General features: G+C 38.5%; 1 protein-coding gene across 3 annotated transcripts in view; it reads right to left on the bottom strand.

The window, feature by feature from the left end:
• Positions 1 to 15,461, bottom strand: part of ADAMTS18 (ADAM metallopeptidase with thrombospondin type 1 motif 18) — a 79,269-nt gene that overhangs the window by 51,040 nt on the left and 12,768 nt on the right. For 2 of the 3 annotated variants that reach the window (XM_054841062.1, XM_054841063.1), the window contains exon 4: positions 70 to 352. In XM_054841062.1, the coding sequence (XP_054697037.1) occupies positions 70 to 352 (283 nt within the window). Of the gene's footprint in view, positions 1 to 65; positions 353 to 15,461 lie in introns of those variants that run through there. The other variant, XM_054841065.1, reaches the window with a different exon arrangement.

The raw sequence follows: 15,461 nt of genomic DNA, 5'->3' as shown, positions 1-15,461 counted from the left end.
ACGTCAGAATCACCATTCAGCCTCTACGAGCCACTATCTCAAACAAGGAGAGAAAGCTTCCTTACATACATTTCTTGCGACGTCCACAAAAATGTTGCTTTTGAAACCTTCCATGGTGGTAACCATTTGCTTGAGCATGATACTTGTGGGAAGTGTGAATCCTGTGATGACCAGAAGAAAAGCATTTGGGATTGGACTCTACTGTGTACCGGTGCACCTTCTCTTCTGCAGTTCGTTTATATAATACATGAGGATGGTGTCCAGCAGGTGATGTGTAGTTGTGCTCCTGTGCTAGCTGCTGAGGTAATGGAGATATAAGGAATTCGATCTTCCGTGTCCTTATCAAACCTGACTGGAAAAAAAACACCACCACAAATTAGAGGAAAGATTGTCAAGGTTCACAGCTGGAACATGCTAGCTTTAGTGATTTCCCTTCAAAGCCTAGACAGATTGAAATGTGCTCCTCTCAATTACGTTTACTCAATGTATCATCTAGATAGTCTTCCCAATTAAAGCATACATTGTTTCACTTTGGAGATGACCAGGTTCATGTTTGGTAACACACAGCAGAAGAATGTTGTGGGACTGGCAGCATAGCACCTTCACACAGTACCATGAATAATTTAATATGCAACATTAATCCATTCTTCACAGTATAGATTTGTTTGTATGTGTGTTTGTGTACAGGATATACTGTCTCACATAAAAAGAAAATGCTTTCGGAAAGTGCAACTTCTAATAAATGCAGACATTAGTAAAACAAAATGTTTGAATTAATATTCTTTTTTTTCTCCAAACAAGGTATTACCAGATGGGAATCCCAGACTTAAGGTGGCTCTAAGTAGGAAAGTAAGCACATTATGGTACAACACCACCAAGCTGAAGCATCTGAACATTTCAGTGCTATCATTCAGTAATCAAGTCCCTGCAATGTAATCATCATAAAGGCAGTTTAAAACTTATGCTCTCCTACAAGAGAAAACTGATCAGTGAAAGCAAGTATCTGTTTTCCTTCTTGGATCCCTGAAAGACAGAAGCAAGTATGGGAAAACTACACTGTATTTTTCACATAGTATCCTTGCATAAATGTGCACATGTGATGAAGTGTTTCCAGGATCAGGGCCAGGGAAATGTGGGTGGCACCGAGGAAGCATTTCCATGCAGCTCATTAATCGGTTATGATTTTATTTCATTTCTTGGTTTTGTAAAACATGTTGTAATAAACACTCCTTTTTACCAAGTCAAAACTCAAGAAGTTGTTTCATCAGGTAATTCTATTACATTATATACGTAATACTAGATACAGATTTTTGTTTTGGATCAGTGAGGCTCTACAATGTGCCAACACCCTCCTGCCAAAATTGACATCCCACGAGGACGACATACTCTTATGCTTCAGAAAAATATGTGCAGACAAACAAATGTCAATTGCAAACCATCTCGCCCGACATCTTAAGTCCTCCCAGATCATGATTCCACCTCCTTCCTCAAAAAGTATTCTTTGAAAATGCACATATTAGACATGTATCTCCTATTCCCTTCTGAAATGGATGCTTTTCTTTAGCCTAACCTCCTAGGACCAGAATGCCAAGAGTATCAGAAGGAGAGCAGTTTGAACGCCTAATGTAAGCATTGTATTTCTTAAGGGTTTCTGGAATTTTCTGCACTTTCAGAACTGTTTCCCATGAGGAAAACTCAACAGAAAATGAAAAGCAAGTGAAAATAGAAAGTTACATACAAAATCTTCACAGCTTTAACTGTTTACTAAGCTAACGCTGAAACTGACTTTCAGTCTATCCAACCAAAAAGATTTATCAGAGATATATAGGTCCTCAAAAGTCTATAGTCATACACTATGTCCTTTCCATGGAAATTCACCTTTGTCTTTCCAAATCAAAGGTAGCTTCACTCCCCAATATAAGCATCTTTCACAGGGGCCTAATAACAGCACTCATAAAATCGTACTGTGATCTTAATTTTGACAATAGAAGAGATTCCATACTATGAATTGGGAGGGTCTAACTGCCTCCTGAAAAATAATATGAAAACAAACAGCTGATATTCTGATTAACAATTTGCCCACTCTCCTTTCTTCAACATGAATTCAGAATTACATATCTCAGCCTATATCTACTTAACATTCTAAATGAAGGTTAAAATTGCCTCTGTCAATAAGAGACAGGCTTTAAATAATTGACAAGAATTTAACTTGCTTGCTCACTGCAGTAAGTTGGCATATTTCAAATGTCAGATCACATTTGGTCATGACAAAGTACTTTCCTGTAGGGAAGAAGACTAATATTTTAATCCTTATGATGTGTGTCATCACACAATTTAAAAGTGGTTCTGAGAGGCAATCTTTATCTACTAGAGTGCACTGATAACTGGTAACTGCTAAATGATTATTTTTTTTTTCAGCTGGAAAACAGAAATGTAGTGAATCTGGTTTTTATTTCCCCATTTTAAAGGTTTCTACATCTGAAATTATTCCTGTAGGATTCATTTTGTAAATGATTCAAACCATATGGAACAAAGAGTTTTCTACATTTTCCTGTAAGAAATTGTCCCTGATGTACACCAAGCTTCAGCCCCAAATGTAATTTCTATATTTAACATTATAAGGGTGGACTGAGAATTCTAGGGGGAAAAAGAAAAAAGCAAACTGAATTCTGGGCCCTGCACTGCATGTATATTGCTGCACCTTCAAGTAGGCTGTAGCTGACTGAGTGCCTTACAAACGTATTCACTTTTTTCCCAGCAGAAATGACCTTAAATCTCCAATAAGACTTCTTTCCTTTGGGTTTTATATCAGACACATCCTCCAAATTGAAAAATGTTGTGTGAATGAAAGATACCTTCTTTTTGAGATAACATCTTGTTTTATGAAGTTGTCAAGAAGAAAGGGGAAGTGCCACAGAGCACTCTGGACACTCATTCAATCACAGACCATTTTCCATTTCTTCTAGGTATGGGATAATTTCAAGGATTCATATTAAAATAATCTCTTTGGTAATTCCAAAGTAATGCTGAGAATGCTGACCTGGCTTCTGACAGAGATGCAGGCCTCTGGATGGCTGCAAAGGGGGCAACTGCGCAATAACTGCCAGATACTTTTCCTGCAGGTTCTTGAATTTTAGCCTTAAGTAAAGCAAAGTGGCCTATGGCTATGGTCGTGTTGGCTGGAAAACATGCCAGCTGAGAAATGCCAGAGGACAGAGGCAGGATACTAGCACAGAATCATCTTTTCTCACTCTACACTGCCAAGCCATTCCAGTTTCTCTAATGCCAGATTTTCGCTAGTCTGTACTCCTGCGCAGCGTAAGTGTTAAAAAAAAGTGTTTCTGGGAATTTTTTCTATGAACACATGAAAGATCTCTGTGATCATGAGTTAGATGCAATATGTTTATCCAGCTCAAATATTTCAGTAGATGAACAAATACTGTCAAAATTGTCATGGAAATTTATGCATTAAGTTTTCCTACTGCCAGCATAGCTTTAAGTATACATGTGATTTCCTTGAACCAGAACTCAGTGATATCTTTCCATTGACTCTGATGGGTTTGGGACCCAACAAGGAGAGGGTCATAAAGGTCAAAACTCCATTTTTATTTCAGATTCTTTGCAATTATAACACCATGAGAGGAAGCAGGATGACAAAATCTAACATTTTTATTAAGTCTAGACAACACAGCATGAAAAAGACCAGGGACTCCTGTCTATTCCCTCTCTCTCCCACTGTGGCTATCACTAATAATAGCAGTAATTGTGAGAATATGGTGGGAAGGAAAACCCAAGAGATTGCTCAGTTGGAATTTGCTGTTCTCTTGTTCTTCCCTCACAACACATATTTGCTATTCTTCTGTAAGGGATATTCCATGCCATTGGAAAGTAAACGTAAAGACATACGTTGATCTGTGTGGTTAACAAATAATTCTGAATCAATAAATTAGAGGAACTTGCAGTTTGTTTGCAGAAAAGTTGAGATAAGAAGGCAACATTCCTCCCACTTGTTATTTGTTACGAAGTGTTTGCTTAGCTCTGGGCTAAAGGAATTTTAAGATCCAATATGCCTTTGTGAAATTCCTCAGTATCAGGGTGTTATCACCAAGGTAAGGCACTACTTTTGTTTTCTTGGTGTGTTTCAAAAGGAGGATGAATCTCAAAATGAAATTTGGACAAGGGAAATGATAATAAAATATATGCTTCAAGATTTTTTTTAATTGAAGTTAGATTATAAACTGAAAAATAAGGTGCATTTTTTTAAATCACTGAAAGTTCCTCTTAGCTACACAAAACCAGGTAAATCTTCCACTGATTTTAGACCCACATGGAATGGTTTTGAGAGTCACACTCTAACATATCTGTTTCTAACAGGTCTCATTGGCCTCTGACTGGAACAGCACAAAGGCTGCTCCCATTTGTCTCCCCCCCGTGCTCTTAGACTCAGTAAAGCCTTTAGCAGCTTACTAGCCTGTAAACCTAATTCATTTTGAGGTTTCAGCATCTCCAAAAAACAGGCCCTCCATAAGAAACACAGCGGTGACAGCAGGTGAAGGATTTTCAGAACTCACATTTTTTGCCTATATTTTAACAAAGCTAAGTTCTGAGATGGTAGACAAACCCTTGCTCTAAGCTAGAAGAGCCTTGTGGCTGTGGGTTCTCTGTTTGCATACAAGGGATTTTCATTACATGCTAATTAAATTAAAGAAACAGCTTGGCCATATGCATATTAAAGTTACAGGAGTTTCATAAACCAGATGCAAATAATGAGGTAAGAAGCATAATGAAATGAAATGAAACTGAGAATTAAAACATATAAATAAATGAACTGCAATGTCTCTGCTAAACACAACTACTTAATACTGACTAACGCAAAGTTAAATTACAGTTTGTATAAAGACAGGAGTATCTCAACTAAATAAAATGTTAAAAAGGGTGCATGTATTGTCTAAGAAATACTACGTACATTCAGAGTGCTTTATTCAGTGTTATGATTATATACATAAAACTAGGTATTAAAAAACCACTGTGTCTTAACTGATAGCAGCTAAAACAATGGCCAAAGAAATCAATGAAGTCTGTACCATTAGATGGGTGTGCATGTACTCAAGATGAAAAAACCTCTCAAAAGGAAGAGTTAAATATAGTTTCACACCCATTAAAATAGTTCCAAATATTCATGAAAAGTTTTAAAAGACTTGACAAAAGGCCAACCGAAATTGGCATAAAGCTTTCCACAGACTTCAGTGGACATTGATCCAAGACTTCTGTTGTGTTATTTCCCAACTGTCCAGCTCCTAAAAAACACAAATCATTGATTCAAACACATCTTAACAAGAGTTACAGCACGTAAAGTACAGAGACATAAAGTACAGTTTTTAGTTCTACTTAAAACAAATAAAAACGCAAATTAAGAACTTCCTTGAAATATAAAGAAGAACAGATGACCTAAGAACTATAGTTGCTGGTTATTTAAAATTATCTTAGGTCAAAGATGCTTATATATCTAGTATTCATATCACAGTATTGTTGGTACTATTTCATGTCACAGCACATTGGGGTCTTTTCTCACTCACTTTGCAGTGAAAACTCATGAAATCATCTTAGCTACAGTTCATTTTAATCAAAGTCAAACCCTTATTTTCTGCCCTGATGCTCTGTTAAGTCTCTGGCACTTTGGCATCACAAAGGAAACACAGAAGACCTATCTCTGCCACCAAAGAATTCCCTCACTGGAGGGGAGACTCCTCTAGCTCAGATGTCCCACCTGTGGGTTTTGTCTGCCAGACCATTTCCCATACTGGAATAATGCACCTCTTAGAAGCAGAAAGAGTGTACGATGGAGATCCAGAGAACACGGAGCTATTCACACAACTTAGAGCTACCTGACAACAGCCATAAGTTGCCTTTAGGCCCAGACTGGCCTCTAGATTTGGGCAGATGCCAGTTTTCAAATACCAACATACTGCACGTGTGCTAGAAGAAGGGAGAGGTCTCCCCATAACTCCTGTACCACTGCTCAGACTCCACCACAGACTGATGGGGAGATGAGGCCCTTCGCTCAGGTTTTATAAGCTGATAACAGTAGTCCCTTCACGAAGTACAGAAATGATCTTCATGTTTGCAATCAGCCCTCTATTCATTTTGCACATACTCCAAGGCAGCTCGTGGCAAGCCAGCTCAAACTAGAAGCAATGTAGCTGCTAAGAGACTGGGTTATTAGTTCAAGCACAGCATAACATCTATGTGTCTACATAGCATTTTGTAACATCTAGTTCATGGCTAGCAGCTTGGAGAACAGCGACAGTGATTTCAGATCCGTTTCACATCCATTTCAGAGAAACCCATGTGGAGATGGCAGTCCCCTGTGCACGTACCGCAGCCTGACACAAAATCCTGTCAAAACAGCAGGAAAATTGCCAGCTGTTTAGAATGGGGTTTGGGTCAAGCCTGGGAAATGGTATAAAGATATAGTTTTCTCGCACTTGCCAAGGAACCTCAAGAAGAATAAAGTCCTGTTAAGTTTGCCAACATGCATCTTATGGATTCCTCTTTCCTCCAAAGCAAGGATATCCAACCAATATTAGTGCAAGGCTGTTCAAAGCAATCCTGCATCATGTAAGCAGTCTAAATGAATTATTGTTTCTTTAGAGAATGTGTAATGAAGTAGACTCACCTCTTGGAATGGGTTAAGTTGGTAGTCTGAAAAATATGCAAGCCTATAACCTTACTACAATCCTAAGCAAAACTACTTCCAAGAATTATAGCCAGCAGTATAGTACAGCCTGACCTGGAATTGTAGATACTCAATATTACTAACTGACTTTTTGAGAGATGGGTTATTGAGCACCTCTCAGGTTAGGGTCAAAATGTCAACATTCTGGAAAATATAATCAAAATGAGCAAATTAAGATGTGAAATTAAGTAGAAAAAAAATTACAAGCAACATATCTGGCAAACCAGAAAGAAGGAGCCGAATTGCAGAAGGTGTTGCTGAGGTGAAAGATATCTTTACCCTTGGGAAGCATCATGAGCAAACCGCCAAACCAATGGCAGTAAATCATGGTAATTAAAGAAGTTCATTCCCTCTCCGTTATGACCTACAGCCCCTTTTCTGGGTGGTAACTGCAAAGGGGACAGCAGCAGCTAACAGACCTGAGGGGTATTTTGCCTCCAGATGTTGTTTCTGTCCCCCTCAGAAGGGCATTTCACATAGATGTGCCCATGTTACTGAACCACTGGGTAAATTAAACAAGCCTCTGAGACACAGTGACAGGGACATGATCCATGATTCTCCGACAAAGAATGAAAGGTCTGGACCCTAAATCCATACACAGGTTGTGAAATAAATGACTGACTTTTAAAGAGTGTTAAGCACCCAGGAGCTGCCATTGAGCTGAACATTGTCTCCGCAAGCATTTCCAGAGCTCATTTATAGCAATTTGGGAAAGAAAATGCTCTGGGAAACTAGTGAGAATGGACTCTCATGAGGTTTCCAATAATACACATGTATTATTGAAGTCAGAAATCCCATGAGTAAAACTCAGAGCATGTTCATTTTTGATCCTATCCCAAACCAGGCAGTACAAAGGCATGTGAACACACAAAATGAAAGAGAATTTAAGTTAACTAAACTTTTCCCTAGCTTTTATGTTTGCCAAACAAATTCACCCATCCTTCAGAAAAGTATCAAGTCTGTGCATGGGCAGTTACTGACAGCTACCCTGGAGTCAGGGGAGTACAAATGTAATGTTCTATCGGACTGGGTCCTTGGCTGATGAGCATACCCTCAGCAGACCTTTACCGATTTTCACCAGATTGGAATATCTGGCTCTGTACCACAGCAAATGTTTAGGTTAAGTTAATGGCCTTTATACACACTAAAATATTTTTATTGTGAAAGAAGCATTAGAATCACTGGTTGCCTATTCTGACTTGAGAATTGTAGAGTAGATCACATGTTTCTTTAGATTCTAAATGACTCTCAAAAATAACTCAATTTATTCTGTTTTCTAACATAATATAGATTTATTCCAAATGTAAAATGTTAAGTGTTCTTAACAATATAGCATTTTATTATCTGAGGATCTCAGCAGAGTATGATATTTAAATTGCCAGTCTGAGTTAGTCATGAAAGACTACTCTGTTCGGTTGCTCAAAAGAAGTGCTATGCAGAACGTTCAGCAATTATTAAAACAAGGTAACAAAATTGCATGTCTTTAATTATTCCTACATGAACAAAGACAGTGTTATCTATGAATAGTGCCTTTGTACTTCTGCAGTTGACTGAACTTGTTTAAAATATCTTTATGCAACCCTCTGTCAACATATGGCAAATAAGGAAATATTCTTATTTGTTCCCTCACTTAAGGTAATTGAACCAGTCACATTGGTATTTAAATGTATTAAATTGGTATTTATTGCAGAGTAATGAGATATTCTAGAGCTAACACAAATTTGATTGCTTTGCCACAGATTAAATACTTGCTTGTCAGTACGTGAGCTCCCTCATTTCTCATATTTTGCGTGGTTATTTTTAAAAACAAAAGAAGGCATAATAAATGAACAGAAGAAAAATACTAATGTAAACTACAGCATCATGACACTAACTACACACTAATGATATTTAAGATAAGTGCCAAACATTTACCTAGTTGCACTCAAGATCACTTCATTAATGATACCATCAGTATGGCTCTTTAGGTTGCTATAATGGTTCTGGAAAGCAATTAGCTAAAACCAACAGCTTGAATTTAGGTTTGGTAGCTGTACAAGCACTTGGTTATGGCCTGTTTAAGCAAATCCCTGCAACTGTAAGATAAAATCTAGATATTTTATTAGTTATGACAGTTCTGAAATCCATCACAAAGCAAACAGGAAACAGCATGTTTGTTTTATGAATGCATTTATGCTTCACTTTTCCTAAAAAGAGGCAGCCCACTATTTGTCAGTGCTGTCTTACAGTTGATTAGTTACTTACGGTACAACAAGAATAACAGAACAACTGACTTCAGAAGGTAGCATAGTTGGTCCTCTAATCGAGCATCCCATGTAACTGAGCACACAGCTTAAGGGAATTCTTAAAGTGTAAGAGGAGGTGTATTTTTTGGCAATTTGAAGCACAGAAAATGCAGCCTTCCCTGTCCTCTCATTCTGTGTGACAGCGCAAAATAAAAGCACCATTTATGTTTCTCTTAAATGTGACTTTGAGATGCCTAGATCTTTAACAGACCTTTGGACAGGGCAGAATTTCACCCTAAGGATGGTTTGCTATGAATTATTCATGCTGCTCGAAGGATTAGGTGCAATGAAATTGTTCTGGTAAGATTCTCCTCCTTTGTGTACAGCTAATCGACTTTATGTGGACCTAATTCAGATGTACTAATATTCTAGGGAAAGTGCATGCCTCCTTAATGAATCTTCTGCTCCTGTAGTTGTGACAAAGGCAAAACCAATAAGATTAGGGCATAGTGACACAGAAAATGAACAGCTTAAAACAAAGAACTGATGACAGCAAACTAAAATCAGTACTTGGAAATTCTTTTCCATAGGTACTCAGCATTAACAGATGCTTGCTTGAGTGTTTCCAATCAGGGACATTGCTTCCTATCAGACATGCAACTCCAAACATTAAAAGTCATGAATCAGGCCTTGCAGGAAACAACACTATATGAGATTTTAAAAAATAATGCTGAAGGGCTTTGGTGTTTTATCTTCTTTCTGATTTCTTGAACCACTTTCAACTGAGTTTTTAAGAGGTTTTTTTTACCTCTAGTGTGTACTAGAATCAAACTTGGAGTTTTTTAGTGAAAATGCAGCTTTTCCTGTGATGATGGGACTTTGGCAGCTGGACCTGTCAGAGAACATTTCATATCATAAGTGAGAGTCGCAGACAAGCCTGAAAGACTCCCTCTCCCTTACAAGGTACCCTGTTGAAGTTGCAGCTAAAAGAGAGTGACACTTACTTACCCAGTGCACATGGACACTACATAGGGCTAGCTGGTGGTAGACCCTTCACTCTGTTCAGACGTCTTTGCTTCAGTGACGTACACTGACTGCATCAAATACCCAAAGCAAATGCTCTAGACAGCAGTGGTTCACTACCCATACCCACTTTTCCCCAGTGAAGATCCTCCAGATAAAAGTTTCAGCCTGGCAGAGCTAATGCAAATGAATTTGAGGGGGCAGAAGATCTGAACCTGTCTGACCTGGAAAAATTTGCATTCAAACAAAATATATCCAGCTCAATTCCCACAGCAATTTTACTTTGCTATGAATAGCTCAGGCAGCTCCAATAACGAGGAGCTCAGGTTACATCTGATTGCCAGCTGTATTGCTTACTAAGAAGTTAGGTCAGTGGTTCCCAACCTTTTAATTTTCCTTATTGGAGTATACATTGCTATGGATTAGTTACATGAGAGAGTGGTCACAAGGAACTCTGTAGGGAGCAGAGTATCAGCTTTGCTGATATTCCACATACACAGACATATACATATGTTAAAATATCTATGTGGGAAGGAGAAAGGGAGGGGAACAAAAGAGCTTAGGCCATTAAGGGAACGGAAAACAAGAAGCAAAGATGGCCCAAGAGTGGGAATGTCAGGCTGGCGCCTGAGTTATCTGGATTAAACTCCCAGTTCTACAGCAATTCAGTTTCTCTGTTCCTTATTTCTCAGTTTTATAGGCAGGATTTTGTAATCAACCCAGTAAATGCTCGAGAGACTTGTGAGGACTCACATTTGACCCCAGTTGTGTTGTTCTACAAAATGCCTCCATCTTTCTCACTATAAGCTGCAGCCCCAGCCTTCAAGATGTCACTCAATAGCTTGAGCTGTGATCCAGTGACCAGTTGCACTAAGCACAGAAGGTCACAGCACAGCTACGTATGTGTCACCTAGCAGGGCTCCATGCTGGCAAGTGCCCCATTCAAAGACACACTCCTCAAACATGGCCCTGCCTGTGATCTGTCCCTCGTCAAATCACTGCCATGTGACAGAAGCTCATGTGTAATCACCTCTTTGAAAAAGGACAGCAGCCTACCTGTGTCTGAATCACTTTTCTTTTTTCCAAGAAATGGCAAAATCAGTAAAACCTTGAATGCCATTCATACTATTCAACCTGAAATACAGGGCAGCATCATCCCAAAGATCTGCTGAGTTAAAATAAGACCTCAATATTTTATCATTTTTTCACAACGTTAAGAAACCTGTACAATGGCAACTCCGTGTAACATTTAGATAACCATACAACCCATAGAAACATTGTTGGCATCTGGATCTTAGTTTACAATGGGCATTTGAATAAGAAGCAAGTTATTTGCTAAGATAAATGTAGTAACTTATATCTATATTCCATGTCATAAAAAAGCCTCATATTTGTAGGCACCATTTACAGCCATGAAATCTGCCTTCACAGTATTATATTGCAAAGTATAACATGGGTCCAAAGATTCTGTTTTCCTACCTGTAGCCAAATGCTACCAATCAGCAGTGCTCAGACATACTGCACTAATCCCTGTCCTGCTTTAAAACTGTGCACACTCATTCACACTCCTCTTTCCCACACATTAGCCTGTGTTTCTATTTTAAGGGGATGATGCACAAAGGTGAGCATACTGTAACTGCTCTGCTGGTGTAACTGTACTGAAATTAAAAGCAGGAAACCTGGGTGGATTTGTCCCAGACTAGAAAAGTTTTTAATACTATTACAAATGAAAGTTTGATGAGAAATAATTTTCAGTGAAAATCTAATCTAATTACAGAAATCTCTGTAATACAAATAACTGTGATGACATGCAAAAACTGCCACAAAGAGGTCCTGGTTTGGTATGAAAAAAACCCATCGTGCTATAACTATCTTAAAATGGAAACAGTAATACTACCTTAATATTGGTCCAGATTTTCAGCATGAAGTGATGTAAATCAATTCTTCAACCCAATACATCAATTTACATCTCCTGACATCCTGTCTACTGACAGGGTCAGAGTACAACATACAAGTCTAAACCAGTATTGGAGTGTTAACACAACAGTTTCCCAGGTATTCAGATCCGTGTTTGATCTGTACTTACTGAATAAGCCTGCAGAACCAAACTGGTCATGAGAGGTTACACTGATTTTACCATAAGCAGACTGTAGTATAAGCCTGTGAATTATGTGACTGTTTAGCAGGGATGAGTTCTAAGAAAAGTATGAAAGACAGTGTGGGAACATTTACTTATGTCTTTTCTTTGAAGAAATCAGTTCTATTATGCACCTCTGAGAATCAGAAATGAGAACAGAGGACAAAGAAGCAGCTGAGGAGAGGACACGAAGGTTCCCATTTCTACAGAGTCCCACAGAAACTGATACAAGAAGGGAGGCGTTTGAGCCCTGTGTCAGCAAGCACCATTTGCAATGATTTTCAAGCAAGTGAATAGCATTTCTTCATGAAAGCATTTATACAGTAGCGTGTTTTCAACACACTACCTTATATATTAGGTTCTCAAAATATAGTCTGTGGAGCATCAAAGATCTAAGTTATGATCTCGGAGATCTCAGGAAATAGGAAAGATAAAGTGACAAAGGGAAGGTTGTGCTTGAAAGTAGCTTCTTCTTCTATGAGATATTCTTTATATTAAATTGGGTCAAGAAATCTAGAAGTCTATTGCCACAGATGTTGCCACTATGTTAAACACTGTAGGCCGCCTCATTGAAATAAAAATGCAGTAAAGTCAAGGGAGATACAATTATATAGAATTTGTTGATAGCTCAGCATGCTGCAAAGTTATAAAAGGATGATTATAAAAAAAAAAAATCAGCAGAAGATTTAGGAGGCAAAATTTCCTAAGCAGCCTGACCTTGTCTCCACAATGAATCCACTGAACAGCAGGTTAAGCAAAGGTCAGGTTAAGCATAGGTTAAGAAAAAAGCTCCAAGAAGAGGAATGTGCTGTCAGGGTCGCAGAGGCTCTGGGACATCAGGGAAGTGTGTGAGAATTACAGACACTTCAATCTCATATGTAGTTCCTAGTCCCAGGGCCCGAGTGTGCTCTCTGCTCCGTCTTGACACCGTGGAACACCAGACTGAGTTCGCACCATGCCACACTGCAGCCAGCGGCTGCTCTCTGTGGACTTGACGTATAACTTGAGACAAGTGCTGCACAGCTTAGCTGCTGTTGTATCTTGAGCCCTTACATAGAAATCAGGATACACTTGGTATGCTGAGAAGTGCTGCATGAGTCAAGTAGTGCATCAAAGCACATCAACTCCCATAAACAAGATATAATTTGTCTACGTTCATAGGCAAGAATGAAAAGAGTGAACATGAAAAGTGAAAAATGTGGTCCTCCCATTCTGAGCCTCTCTGAAGCTCCATGTCACTTGTACAGCCACTGATTTATCATTCTCAGATTCTAACTTCCCTGTGAGAGCCTGCCCTCAAGCCCCTGTCCCTCACATTAGTGTATCCCTGACTTTTCCCCAAAATAATCTGGCTGCTTAGTAGCACTAAAGGGGCACTGCCTGCCAAAAGACTACTGGCATGAAGGTAGTCAAGCTCTATTTGTGCTTACACATTTTCGTACATAAGATTATATGTGCTTCCAAGAGCTAAAGTGCAATCCTGCCACTTCTCAGTGTGAATTTGCCCAGCCTAATGTGTCATGACTAAATATGTGACTGTTCATGCAATCCATCTGGATCATCAGTCACTTACTCCACCTTTTCTTCTTTCCAGGTGGTAATGTAAACAAAGGAAAAGCCAGAAGGACCTCTTGTTGTGAAACATTTCCTCTCTTCACAGCATGTTACACGATACACTCCTCCCACAGCATAAAACCAACAATGCTAATGGGCTATGGAAGTAAATTAGTCACAAATAGCACCATAAGGAACTTAAATATTTTGAACATATACCATATAATCAGGAAATGCCCACCCTCTTTATCTGTCAGGAACAAGGAAATCAAAAGCTTTGTAATTTTGAACTGCCCATCAGTTGCTAGGAATCAATCACACATTTTGCTGCGGAAAGCTAGCATGCACAAGAACGCTGGTAAGATAAGAGAGGGTTTAAAGTACACTCCTTATCCTGTTGGAATAGTTTCAGCCCAAGATTCCAAATATGATCACTCCCGTCCAGGCCTTCTCTTTATAAACCTCCACTGAACTCCTTGAAAGAACTACAATAGGACACTGAACTTTCATATTTTTTCTAATTATTTATATTATTACCAATTTTCACCTATTCAAAATAAATTTGATTTTTTTCAAGAGCAAATAAATTTTATAAGATAATTTACAGACTTATAGTGTCTTATTCCTTTAACACATATTAACATATAATGATAGAAGTCATGTAAGACTGATATACATCCTCTAGATTATCATTTAGTGTAACAACCCTACATCCATCCTATTACTACAAAAATCAGAGACAAATCACATCAATTTTCTCTCTAAAATTTAAGTTCATTCCTGGAAGAAACATGACAATGTTGATTTAAATTATAATTACTATTTTGCAAGCATCTAATATAGTTATTGAATGGCAGAAGACACAACAGCTGTGAAGAGCATTGCCTTGTTCAACTTTATGGAAATACAAATATATTAATATTTCACAGACAACGGACACTGAGTTGCACTGTCCTTTCTAAAATCAAGATTAAAAGATTGGCACCAATTCAGTGCATTGGTATAGACATGTATATATAAATTTCTCTTCCTTTTTATTGGCAAGTAACATGCAAAAAGTCAGGTCCAGAAGCTAAGCTATCATTAAGGGCATGTGGCATATCCATGGAGGTATTCTGGAGCACACGGGCACCATTCAGAGCAGGATGATGGTGAGCAAGAAACATAGACCTGTGAGGAAATGCTCCACATCTTCTGTTAAATCTAACACAGAAGTAGGGCTATGGAGGTAGAGTGACCTTTGCTATGCACAAATGCTAGTTTGCAGAAGACAGACCTTCATTCTGGGTGAATAACACTTCCTTCTGTCTTGTTTCTCACAATACAGCGTGCTCTTGACTTTCCCAAACTGTAATCTTTAAAATTATTAAATAAATTATGTGAACAGCCACAACAACAACAACAACAATACACTATCTTGTCAGCCCTCAAGCTATTTCTAACTATTTTAGTGTCGTGGTGCTATTCTGCACACCAGAAAGCTAGTTTTCAAGAAATGCTTGGAAAATTGCAACAGAAATAAACTCTTCATGGCACCATAGCCCAAAAGCTGAGAACCTGTAAAAAGAACCAGTGCAATATTCATAGGCCAAGACCAAAGTCTGGCACATTTTTGATCCCAGCTTCAAGTGTCTATAGTAATCTATCAGCTTCTCTTTCTGATTCGGCTTCTGGTCCACGTTGTCCTTTTCTTGGTATTTCATCTGTCACACAGGCTGATGGAGAAACTAAGTCTTCGTCACCATACCATTAGTCTGATGTTCAATGACACATGGCACCAACTGTA

Source organism: Grus americana, chromosome 13 (genome assembly GCF_028858705.1).
Source record: "Grus americana isolate bGruAme1 chromosome 13, bGruAme1.mat, whole genome shotgun sequence".
Classification (NCBI taxonomy): domain Eukaryota; kingdom Metazoa; phylum Chordata; class Aves; order Gruiformes; family Gruidae; genus Grus; species Grus americana.
This window is presented reverse-complemented; position numbering and strand designations above follow the sequence as displayed.